The sequence below is a fragment of the Vombatus ursinus genome, unplaced genomic scaffold (assembly GCF_900497805.2).
Source record: "Vombatus ursinus unplaced genomic scaffold, bare-nosed wombat genome assembly UNPS02010461.1, whole genome shotgun sequence".
NCBI lineage: Eukaryota > Metazoa > Chordata > Mammalia > Diprotodontia > Vombatidae > Vombatus > Vombatus ursinus.
This window is the reverse complement of record NW_020950239.1, coordinates 6,978,457-6,991,283: the sequence shown is the minus strand read 5'-3', so window position 1 is coordinate 6,991,283 and position 12,827 is coordinate 6,978,457. Positions and strand designations below refer to the sequence as shown.

The following is a 12,827-nucleotide window of genomic DNA, read 5'->3' as shown; positions in this document are numbered from 1 at the left end:
CCTCACTGCATGACCTTGGTCCATTCTCTTCATTTCTCTGGGGTCCAGTTTCCTTATCTGTCAAACAAAGAGCTTAGACCAAATGACCACCAACGTCCCTTCTGGCATTAAATCTATGTTCCTATATGGGTATAAATTGGAATCCACTCAGATTGCTGTGAAATCAACAATATATATTTATAAAGTTCTGTGGGAAGTGATGATTCAAAGCTGTCCAAGTCTGCCTTGAAGACTGAGGAAGCTATTTCACGGTGTTCCTTCTCCTGCCTCAGAATAGGAGTAGTTCTCATTAGAGGAGCAATGATGTTTACCATACACCAAGCATCGAGTACTCCTAAGCATTTCACACTGAGTACTCTATGGTAACTCATTAGAACAAGTCTTCTGCCTCTCCCTACAGGAGTCCTACGTCTGTCATTCCATTCTGCCCTCCATGATTGGTTACCCCTTCCTTCAACTGTGCCCTGGACTGAAGAGCCACGTGTGCCAGGCTGGACTGCCTGACATCATCCTTCCTTCCCCCACCTTGGCCTGGTAGAAAATGGGAACAGGTTACAGGTTGCTACTCAAAAGGGACAGATGACTCAAACTGACCCCAAGGTAGTTGAAAACACTTAAGGTTTGTAACTCGTTATCCCAGAATAGAGGCATTCTCTTCCTCCACCTCTTGTTCTTGGAATGCCATCCCTAAATTTAAAAGACAGTTATTGTATGTGACACAGAGGGTCTCTGGAGCATTCAAATCATTTGTTTTCACCCACTGCTTTTCTCTCAGATTAACAAAGGCAGAGCATAAGCTGATTTGGAGTGCCTGATGTGGCATATGTTGTACCCATGAAATGTTGCATAACAACCTGCTTCTTACAGAATTTAAGTTCTTAGAGGATCATAAGATTTAGCAGGGAAAGGAACCTTGAAGACCATTGAAATGAACCCTTTCAATTTACAGATAAGAAACCTGAGGCCCAGAGAGATGCAGAGATCACCAAGTTAGCAAGTAGTAGATCTGGACTTTGAATCTGAATAGCTACTTCATTTTGTCTGCGGACAAACTACCTGGAAAGATATTCTCTGTTTGTGTGTGTGTGTGTGTCACACACACACACACACACACACACACATATATCTAGAAGAAGAGATACCATGTTGGTTGGTAACTTCATCTAATGTTTGACTTTCAAATATGGAAAGTTTTTCCTGATTTTAATGTTGTCTTTCACTTTAAAGTATAAACTGACTCTCTTTTTTTCCCCAGTGGGAATTCAGAATAGCCAATTACCATCCTCTACATGACCGTGCTTTCGCATAGTGTCTACATATAATTGGTGATTAAAAATGTTTATTGATTAACAGCCAAACATATTATTCAGAATACATTTATACATTCTCACTTAGCCATAGGAACATAGAATGACAGCATGAGAAAAAATGGCAGAAAACACATGTCTAAGTAGATATCCCCTGTGCATCTCAACATTGGTGAGCCACCATTGGTGATCTTGGAAACATCCTAGCAAACCAGACAGGAACTGCAGGACTGGAAAAGAACAAATGTTCTGTGTTTTTGTTTTTTCAAAAAAGAGAGAATAGAGCCTATAAATTCTAGCTCAGTGAGTTTGACCTCAGTTCCTAGGAAAATTCTAGAATAACAATCAAGTAAAACAGACTGGACACAAGGTTAGTGAGCTACACAGAACTGAAACCAACATCTTCCTTCCCTCCCCATCCATGGAGGCAGGCCAAGGAGGATGTGGGTTAATGATTATCAAGAAAAGGAAATGGTGAATAAATAGAGGCATCCTGGCTTCATCAAAAACAAGTCAAGTTAAACTGCCTTTATTTGCTTTTTTTGACAGAGTTACCAAACTGGTAGAGGGATGTTCTTATTTAATTTACTTAGTTTTTAGCAAAACATTTACAAGATAATGTCAGATTATTATTATAGAAAAGATGGAAAGCTGTGGATCAGACAATTATACAGTTACATATATTCTGAACTGGGAGAGTGGCTAGGCTTCAAGAGTTCAATGGTTCAATAGAAAATTGCAGGAGATCTCCAGGGAAGTGCTTCAGGGATCTACATTTGGGCTCAGTGATGTTTCACATTTTTATCAGTGACTTAGATACATTAGTAGAGAGAATGCTTATCAAATTTGCAGATGCCACAAAGCCAGGAGGGATAGTTAACACCCTGGATGACAGTCAACATGAGGGGAAAAAAGACCTTGACAGGGCTAGGAATGAATTGAATAAAAATGAAATTCTATAGTTCTTGGTTTTAAATAATCAACATTATAAGTACAAGTTGGGGAAGTCATGTTTAGACTGGCTGAAAAAAAGATCTTGGGAAGTCAGTGGTTTCAAGGTCAATTAAGAGTCAACAATGTGAGATGGTGACCCAAAAGCCAATGTGTTCTTGGGCTGAATCAAGAGTGGTGTCACATCCAGGATAAAGTATATGGTCATCCTTTTGTGCGAAAAGCGTTCTGCCCTTGTCAGACCACATCTGGAGTAACATGCTCAGTTGTGTTGCCATATGTCAACCTTCCATGGTTTTTCCATTAGTTGGAGTTTGGTATTCTTTTTTATGCAATTATAGTCATTGTGCTCCACTTATTTCATTCTCTATCAGTTCATACAAATCTTCCCAATGCTTCTCTAAATTCCTTATGCCTGTAATTCCTTCTTCTACAATAATACTCTATTTATCTCACATGCCATAGTTTTTTCAGTCATTTCCCCATCAATGGCCATGATTTTGTTTCTTGTTCTTTGGTACCACAAAGAGGCATCCTATGAATTTTTTTATGTCATGTGCAATTAAGCTTATAGGTTCTATAAAGTGAAGTGAAAAATATTGAAATAAAGTTTTACTTTTTCCCTCTCTAACTATCCCATAATAAATTCTGGTGCTTTTTATTCTCCTGTCCTTCCTTGTCACCACTATCAGCACCCCTATCCCTATTCCCATCCTTACCATCGTATCATCATCTCTTACATTTGCACAATGATTTACAAACTTGAAAGCCATTTTCTCACTGATATCAACTCATTTGTTCCCTTCACAAACCTATGAAGAAAATAGTCAGCCAATAAATACTTGTTAATCATCTATGATGTGCCAGGCACTGTGCTAAGCGCTGGGGATACAAATACAAAGAAGAAAAATAGTCCCTAACCTCAAGAAGTTTACAGTCTTATGGGGAAGGACCACATGCAAAAGGAAATTGAAAGATGGATGCCACCATTATGGAAAAGTCCAAAGTAGTGTAGCTGGGAAGAGGTGATGTAATTTACTCAATACAATAGTTAGTATATGGGAGAACACAAGACTTGAACCCATGCCTCCTGACTCTAAGAGCAGTGTATTACAGCCCTCATGCATGATATATAACATTTTGAATAGAAACACATTTTTTCCAACTATTACTATGCTGGTCCAAATAGAGACTATTCCCCCCCTCCCTTAAATCTTGGTTCCTACAAACCTGAATGTAACCTGTAAACCTACTCTTGTGAATTATTTTTTAATGAGTACCTTTTTTCCCCTTTTAAGGATATCTTCACAGTGTGACCTATACTAGGAGGCACCTTGTATTCAGATTAATATAGTAATTTTAAACACCACTGAACTCCTAGTTCCAAAGCTAAAGTTACTTTCCCTATCAATTGTATTATTGTTGTTTGTCCTTTGTTCTCGAAGAGGACCATGACATCAGGAAGGAGATGCCATTACTTGCAAATGAATTGTAAGTGAGCGAGGCCTGTGTAAAGTCCCAGCCTCACTCTCTCTTCCAGAGCCATCTGAGTCCAGTGGCCAGATATAGATCAGGACAAGAAGGTCCCGGAAACAATGTCCAAGATCAATCGTAACTAACCTTTTGAAAGAAAGATGGGGATGACCTGGAATCAGATGTTCTCATGGGGCAAGTAACTGACACAATGACACCAGGCCTGGAGAAAGGAAGAACTGAGTTCAAACCGATCTCAGACACTTACTTAATAGTTGTGAGATCCTAGGCAAGTCACTTAGCCTCTGTTTGCCTTAGTTTCCTCATCTGGGGATAATAATAGTACCTACCTCCCAGGTTTGTTATGAGGATCAAATAAGATAATATTTATAAAGCAATTAGCCCAGTGCCTGGCATGTGGTAAATGCTATATAAATGTTAGTTACTATTGTTATTTTATTCACCCTCCAAGCTAAGGAAATAGCACAGTTTGGGGATAGAGATGGGATTTGCAGAGCCCCACGAACAAAAATGTAAAGAGAACAAGGGGAGAAACTTCATTTGGAGACAACAGGAAAGGCCTGGTGTAAGAAGAAGTGTTGGAGCTGAGATGGTCATGCCTCATCTTTAATGTCATTTACACTGATAAAATTGTCTGAGTTTCTGATGCTGAAAAAGTCAACAAGGCCAAGAACTTTGGTGGCAAGAATTTTCTCTTCTGAGTCTTTAAGATATGTGACCTGAGCACCTGTAGTAGTGTTGCCAGGTTGTATTGACATAGGTTGACAGCTGTGGGCAATGGGTTAGAAGCATTGCTGTCCCCAAAGCCCTGGGTTGTCTCCATTGGGAAGTGAGGGGAGAGGTGGTCAAGGTAGTGGTGGTGATTTGATTTGTCTGGAATGTCCTGCCTCCCTCCTCAGGCTGCCTTATTTTTGCCTTGTGTGTGGCAGTTAATTGGAGGTTGTAAGGGAAGGGGGAAGTGGCCGGCCCCTTCTCCACAGGTACTTTTTGAATGATGGGTATGAAGTCTGGGCCAGGGGTAGAACCAGTGGTCTAGGGGTTGCTGCTATTCTAAGTATTCCTGTGGATAGCTGCCTTTTGATGGTAGTTGACCAACAACTGCTATTAGTGATGAGAAAGGTGGGACTCTTTGACACAATTGTTTCTCCCCTCAGTATTGGCTGCAGGGGACTAGGCCAGAAGTAGGTCAGGAATCCTCATTTGGAAGCCTCTTGGGTTCACGATTCTGGGTTTCACCACCAGGGTCTGAGGAAAGATGGTGATCAAGATGGTAAGGCTGGCTTAACTATCCTGGCACATACTTGTAGCCTACCGTGTTTCTCAGGGTGCCTTGCTGCTTTAGCTAGGTCTGAATTCGTTTGATGGCCATGTGAGCAGGCAGAAGGGAATAGATGCAAGAGCTCTGTGGAGTCAGAATCAATGAGCATTGGTAACTAATTGGTTCTACAGTTTGAGAGTGAGTAAGCTCCAATAGCTTGAAAGTACACTAAGATTTTTGGGACAGCCTGTATAACTTAATATTTCATATTTTATCCAATTTCCAAATTGGGAAGAAAAAGAATAAGTGAGCAGCTCTGTTTCCATTTGTCCCAAGATATTTCAAATTATTTGGTTCCTTTGTGTCTTTAAACTATTGTTTAGAGTTTAAATTTTGACTTTAAATTTCTGTTAATGCTTTAGATGGCGGCCAAATCACCCATCCCTTACATATGCAAAGCCTTTTCAATCAATCAATCAACAAGCATTTACTAAGCACCTACTATGTGTTAGACATTGTGCTGAACACTGGGGATAAATGAAATAATCTCTACTCTCAAGCAGTTTATGCCTTTTGAATGCTAAAAAGAATTTAATTTATATAGGGATTTTCAAAGTGAAGTTGTCAGTATATAAATTTCTCCCCAAAGAAATGAAGACTTTTAAAAATAGAACTCAACATCTTTTCCCCCAATCCTACCTCTCCTACAGGTTTCTTTTTTTCCATTAAGAAAATTTTTTTCTTCTATTTTTCTTCTATTTCTTATTTTCTATTCTATTTTTCTATTAACTGGCATCCTTCCTTTCACCCAAGTTTCACAACTAGGGAATTATCGTTGAGTCTTTCTTCTCCCCCACCACTTTTGTCGAATCAAATGTCACATCTTGTCAATTCTACAACTCCAACATGTGTTATATTCATCCTCTTCCTTTTATTCATAAAGCCTCACCTCTCTAGTTTTGGCCCCTATCACCTCTCACATAAACTCTTGCTATAGTCTTCTAGTTTATCTCCCTGATTCCTATCTCTCCCCTCTCCAATCCATGATCCCTCCTCACTAATGACAAAATAATCTTCCCAAGGCATGGGTATGGCCTTGTCGATCTTCTACTAATAGGCTAAAATACCAAATATATAGCCTGGCATTTAAAACCTCATAAATAATAGGCATTTAATTACATTGAAATGTAAAAGAATTCCAGACCAAATTATTTTCATTGCAACTATATACATGGCTGAACCCAAAGAATCTGTCATCCCAAACAATGACTTTCTTTTTCTGTTGCCCCACACAAGGTTCATGCATTCTGTTTCCTCAAGTTAAGAGCTAGGAAGCACACCCCTTGCCCTAGATTTGTAACTACAGTGAAGTAAACAGTCAAACTGCCTCTGAGTCAGTCAACAAACAGTCAACAAGCATTCATTAAGTGCTTACTATGTGCCAGGCACTGTGCCAAGCATGGGAGATACAAAGAAAAACAAAAATAGCCCCTTACTCTGTTAAAAATGATTTCTCTTGGTAATCTGTGTACTGGAGACTCAGTTCGCCCTTCATACTCCGCTGTCAGACTTCTGACTGAAGTTCTTCAGAAGGACATCTCTGATAATGAGATTGTATCAAATCTTCTTATTTTGGTCAAACACCAAACCAGGTCTGAATTGATTTTATCCTACTCAGGTTTGGGTGGATACAGACTTCTAAGCCTGGGGGGTGGTATTTCCTTTGATGGAAGGCTATATTGGCCCCTGTGGACTGTGCTCTAAAGCATGTACTCAGAACTCATTTTAATATGACCTACCTCCTAATATCTCAACCAATCACAGTTGATTGGCACCCCTTGGGAACATAGACTCTTCTATAGGCATATAAGGCTGTACCCCAAAATCCCAAACTGAGCCCCCTTAGGGGGACCCAGTTTTGGATTGAACTCCCATGCAATGCACGTCAAACCACTTTGAGAAATTAAACCATGGACTCATGTACTCAATTTCATTTGTCTCTCTTTCAAATTGGGGTTCATGGGGTTCAGGGTTCACAACTCTCAAAGTACCCACATTCTACTGGAGAAGACAAACAGCTTATGTGCAAACAAGATATATACTGGATAAATTGGAGATAATCACAGAGGGAAGGCACTAACATTAAGGAGGTCCTTAATGTTACAAGACAACCTTCTTACAAGAGGTGGGATTTTTAGCACAGATTTGAAGGAAGTCAGGTGGCAAAGGTAAGGAGGGAGAGAATTGAAGGCAAGCTGAGACCTCTGGAGAAAAATGCCTGGAGGCAAAACTATATCCAGGAAGTAAATGGCATTTAGAAGTTAAACATGAGGATCTTCAAATAATAGCAGACTCCTGCCAAGTTCCTCTTGCTACAACTGACAATTATATGAAGTAATTTCTGAGTTTCTAAGTGGACTGCTCTAGGTTAGCTATCTCCTAATCATTGTTTTTTATTCCATTCCTTGGATATAAATTTTAATCATTTATCACCCACTCCACCCATAAATTGTCATGGGTACAGAAATTCTAAGGAACATCCCTTTTAAAACTTTTAAAAATAGGTTTCAGTTGTCAGCCATCTACTTTCGTCCTAGAGAGGGATTGTGGGGAAAGAAATCATTGAATTATTCTTTTCTATTCCGTTCCCTTTGTGAAATGAAAATTCAGCGACTTCCTTTTATTATTAACATTATTGAGACTGATGGTATTTTGATGTGGTCATTTCTTGTAGAGATCAACTTAATTCTTTATTGAATACCTACAACATTTTTTACCGGGACCAGAAGAACCGGCATATTGTATATGGTGAGGTAAGAACCACGTTGTTCTTAAAAATTGGAGAATGGCTGAGCAAGTTGCGGTATGTGATTGTGATGGAATACTGCTGTGCTATAAGAAATGATGGACTTGTTGATTTGAGAAAAGCATGGAAAGATATGCACAAAATAATAAAGAATGAAATGAGCAGAACCAAGTATACACTAACAGCAATGCTGTTTTAAGAATGACCCAAATTAACTATAAAAGACATATGAAGAAAAACGCTATCTGCATCCAGAGAAAAATCTGATAAATTGATGTATAAAATAATTATATATATATATATATATATATATATATATATATAACCTATTTGTGTCTAATGGTAGTTATATTGGGGGGGTAGAGAAGAAAAAAGGAAAAAAAGAAATTTACATGATAATTTATATGTTGTATATTTGAAAGGAATAGCAAGTTGTGCATGGTAGATTTGAAGTTTCATGTGTGATTATTTTTTTTATTGTACTATGTTATGGAAATACTTTTTTTATTCCATATATTAAAAATAAAATTAAAAGCAAATAGATGATGGTTAGATAATCAACTTGTTGCTCAGAACAACACTAATATTTTTTGTTTTTTGTTTTGATGAGGCAATTAGGGTTAAGTGACTTGCCCATGGTTACACAGTTAGTAAGTATCAAGTGTCTGCTCTGAGACAGGATTTGAACTCAGGTCCTCCTGACTCCAGGGTTGGTGCTGTATCCATTGTGCCACCTAGCTGCCCCAGAACACCACTGTAAATGATCCATAGGAAGTACGGTCATTCAAAAAAAAAAACTTTTTAGAAAATGAGAACCTTTGAATTTGCAATTTCATCCATTTGAAGATTCCATTGAAGGGCCCTTGATAAATTTCCCTTTTGATTTAAAACAAACAATTCAAAGAGTTTGAAGAAAAGATGTCATGCTACAGTGATCATCACATTTACTAAGAAGCAACTCATATATTCGGGTATACTATATAAAGGTCCTGGAGTTCCACTTCTGAATCATCCAGACAACAAATCTGAAAAGCAACTGAACAGACAGATAATAGTAGCAATGTCTGTTTCAGAAATGACTGGAGTAAATGAGTCAAACTAAGTGTTTAAAATAAGACTTGAGCCAAGTAGATAAGAATTGATTATTCTGGTTTACAGTATTCAATCATATCACTTTCTTATTTTTATGGGGGGAGGGGCCTCCTACCCCCACCCTCAATTTTGGATGTCATCAAAGAAAGTACGGGTGGGAGTGGGGAAGGGACAAAGGACAGAGTTGACTAGGTTTTAGTATGTTAACAAGTTGCTAGGATGTGTCTCAGATCCAGTCATCCTGTGGAAGAAGTTATCTGATTAAATTGGAAAGGCAGCTCACCTTTATCAGGGTGAAGAACAACCATGCCCTCGGGAAAGTCTTTAAACAGCTAAGCCTGCTGAGCCCTGGAGACAGTGGGTTAAGAGTTTAAGGAATTCAAGGCAGGGAACAGCATTGTGAGCCTCTTCCAGAAAAGGAGAGGAGGGGTGATTTTTCTCTTCATTTCCAGTCCTTGGGGGAGTAGAATGGATGGATGTATGTATGTATGTATGGATGGATGGATGGATGGATGGATGCATGCATGCATGTATGAAACTGTGTATATACCTAAAAACATACATTATGAAAATGTGAGGGGGACAGTGAGGTGGCACAGTGGATAAAGGGGCAGATCTAGAGTCAGAAAGACTCATCTTCTTAAGTTGAAATCCAGCTTCAAACACCTACTAGTTGTATAACCCTAGGCAAGTCACTCAACCCTATTTACCTCAGTTCCTCATCTGTAAAGTGAGCTGGAAAAGGAAATGGCAAACCACTCTAGTATCTTTGCCAAGAAAACTCCAAATGGGGTCATGAAGAATCAGACATGACTGGAACAACAAACAATAAAATGTGAAAGGATTGATGAAATGAATATGTATTTCAAAAATGAGAAAATCAACAAATAAACTCAAAAGGAAAAGATAATGAAAATTAAAGGAGAATTAGATAAATTGGAAACCAGAAATACTATAGAAATAATAAAACTGAAAGCTGGTTCTTTGGAAAGACTAGCAAAATCAATCAACCTTTACTGACTCAATCATAAAGAAGAGCAGAAAATGAAGTCAACCAAACAGCAAATGAATAAGGTGAAATCCCAACAAAAGTAGAATATAAAGAATTATTGAACCCTATTATGAACATTCTAATGCTACCAAAACTGAGAACACAAAAGAAATAGAGGAATACTTTTAAGAACATAAAATACCAAAACTACCAAAAATATATCTTTAACAATCCAGTTTCAGAAAAGACAATAGAACAATCTATAAAGAAACACCAAAGCAGGGGGGAGGAGGGAGAGAGGAAGGAACCTCCTGGTCCTGATGGATTCACAGAGAATTCTATCAAACTTCTAAAATATTCTGTGCTAATATTGCACAAAATAATTTTTTTTAATCAAGAAAGCATCCTACCAGATCTTTTTATGATATTAATGTAGTCCTAATACTTAAACCAAGAAAGAGTTAAACAAATAAGGAGAACAATAGAACTCTAAGGAAATGGCATGCCACTCGCTGTTTTTGCCCAGGAAACCCCAAATGGGCTCATGAAGAGTCTCTCGTGACTGAAATGACCAAAACAACAAAATAAACCAACAGCACTAAGAAATATTAATTCAAGAATTTTCAATAAAATTCTGCCAAACAGACTACAGAAATCTATCCAAGAAACCATTCATTATGGCCAAGTATTGAGTGGTTTTGCTGCTTTTTATCTTCTCTTTTTAAGAAATCCTTTATTAATTTTGTTTCAAAGAACAAATATTTTTGTTACTTTGTTCCTCTAAAGTAGCCCTCTCATTAAAAAAAAAAATTCACAAACAAATCTCTCATAGTCTACGTAGTCCAGTGGGATAAATTCCCACATTAATACTGTCCAAAAATGGATATTTCTTTCTGCATTTTAAGTTTATCACCTCTTCTGTCTGAGGTGAGTGGAATATTTGATCTTTGTTCTTTTAGACTCATAAATTTTATTGCACTGCTAAGAGTCCTAAAGTATTTCAAAGGTTTTTTTTTCCTCTAATGTTGTTAGAACTGTATCAGTTGTTTTCCTTGTTCTGCTTACTTCACTCTGCATCTTTGATAAAGGTCTTACCAGTTAATTTTGAAATAATCCATTTCATCATTTATCATGGCACAACAATATTCCATTATGTTCACATACCATGATCTGTTAAGCCATTATTTTTCTTTAAAACAGTGTTATTTGTTATATGGAATAATTTTTTTTAAAAAATGTGTTGACATGTTTTGCTTTTACTGGCCTCAGTCGCTTGCTAGCTGCGTGACCTTGGGCAACTTCCTTAACCTCTGTTTGCCTCTATTTCCTCAACTGCAAAATGGGTAAAATAATATAACTTACCTCCTAGGTTTGTCATGAGGATCAAATAAAATAATATTTGTAATATGCTTAGTATAATGTCTGGCACATAGGCACTTTATAAATCCTAACTCTAATAATAATAATTATTATTACATTAAAAACACTTCCAGATTACCCAAACCCTATGAGAACTCTCTTATAACAAAGTAAACAAGCAAAAATTAACAATACAGTGACATCATCAGAAAATGCATGCAGCATTCCACACTTGGAGCCCCACCAATCTCTCTATTTTTAAAAAAATATTTTCATGAACATAATTAACATAAATTAATTTTAATTAGTTATAAATCTATTTTCTTTCCCTCCCACTTCCAACCCCATTGATAAAAAATAAAAATAAAAACAAATTCCTTGTAATAAATATGTATAGTCAAGCAAAACCAATTCCCTCACTGGTTATGTACCAAAATATTCTTTTTTTTTTTAAGGAAATTGGGGTTAAGTGACTTGCCCAGAGTCACACAGCTAGTAAGTGTCAAGTGTTTGGTCTGAGGCTGGATTTGAACTCAGGTCCTCCTGACTCCAAGGCCGGTGCTTTATCCACTGTGCCACCTAGCTGCCCCCACAAAAATATTCTGAACCCTAAATCCATCACCTCTCTGTCAACAGATAGATAGCATATTTCGTCATCAATCCTCTAGAATAATGGATGGTCATTGAATACTTCTTACAGCTTTTGAAGTTGTTTCTTTTCAGGGTTGTTATTGTAATAATAATAACAGCAACAATAAAGCTTTTAAAGGTTTACACAGTGCTTTAGAATATCTATTTGATCATCACAGCAACCCTGGGAAATAGGTTCTATGATTATCCCCATTTTATGGTTGAGGAAACTGAGGCAGATATAGATAAAGTGATTTACACCGGGTGACACAGCTAGTAAGCATCTGAGGCATAATTCCAATTCAGATCTTCCTAGCTTCAAGTTCAGTTCTCTATTCCATGCACCACCTACCAGCATTTAGAGGAGTTGTTCTGATTCTGCTCATTTCATTCTTCATCAGTTTAAAAAAGACTTCAAAATTGTTCATTTTTATAATTTTGATGTTACAGTAAAAATTATATTTTCAGGATCTGCTCACTTGACTCTACATTAGTCATATAAGTTTTTGTTTCCACATCTCTTTGAAATAATCTATTTCCTCATTTCTTACAGCATGATAGTATTTCATCACATTTGTATACCACAATTTATTGTTATTTCTCATCTGTACCCCCAGCTGCTATAAATATTTTTATACATATAGGACCTTTTCATATTTTTTTTATCTCTTTTGGGTATAATTTGTACTTTGTCTTTATAGCTGCATTTCTACAGTTCTTGTATGTGTCTTGGAAGGTTATGAGATGGCTCTTTGGAAATGGAGAGAGGAGGGATACTTGAAGAAATTTTAAAATAAAAGATGCCACTACATATTTATCTTGAAAATCAGTGAATGAATTATTATACCTCTTATCAAGCATGAAAGGATGCCCTGAACAATGAAATTTTTTGTGGATAAATTGAGAAACCAAACAAATGTGTTTTTTTTCTGTCAATTT

The 12,827-nt window shown here is 37.2% G+C and overlaps 1 protein-coding gene across 2 annotated transcripts in view; it reads left to right on the top strand.

Moving 5' to 3' along the window:
• The window catches only part of RASSF6 (Ras association domain family member 6), a 100,435-nt gene that overhangs the window by 30,440 nt on the left and 57,168 nt on the right, over positions 1-12,827 (top strand). Inside the window, exon 3 of one of the 2 annotated variants that reach the window (XM_027854553.1) lies at positions 7,745-7,823. The exons of the other annotated variant lie outside the window; for it this stretch is intronic. Coding sequence (XP_027710354.1) covers positions 7,745-7,823 — 79 coding nt within the window. The remainder of the gene's footprint in view (positions 1-7,744; positions 7,824-12,827) is intronic. 2 annotated transcript variants of the gene reach the window in all.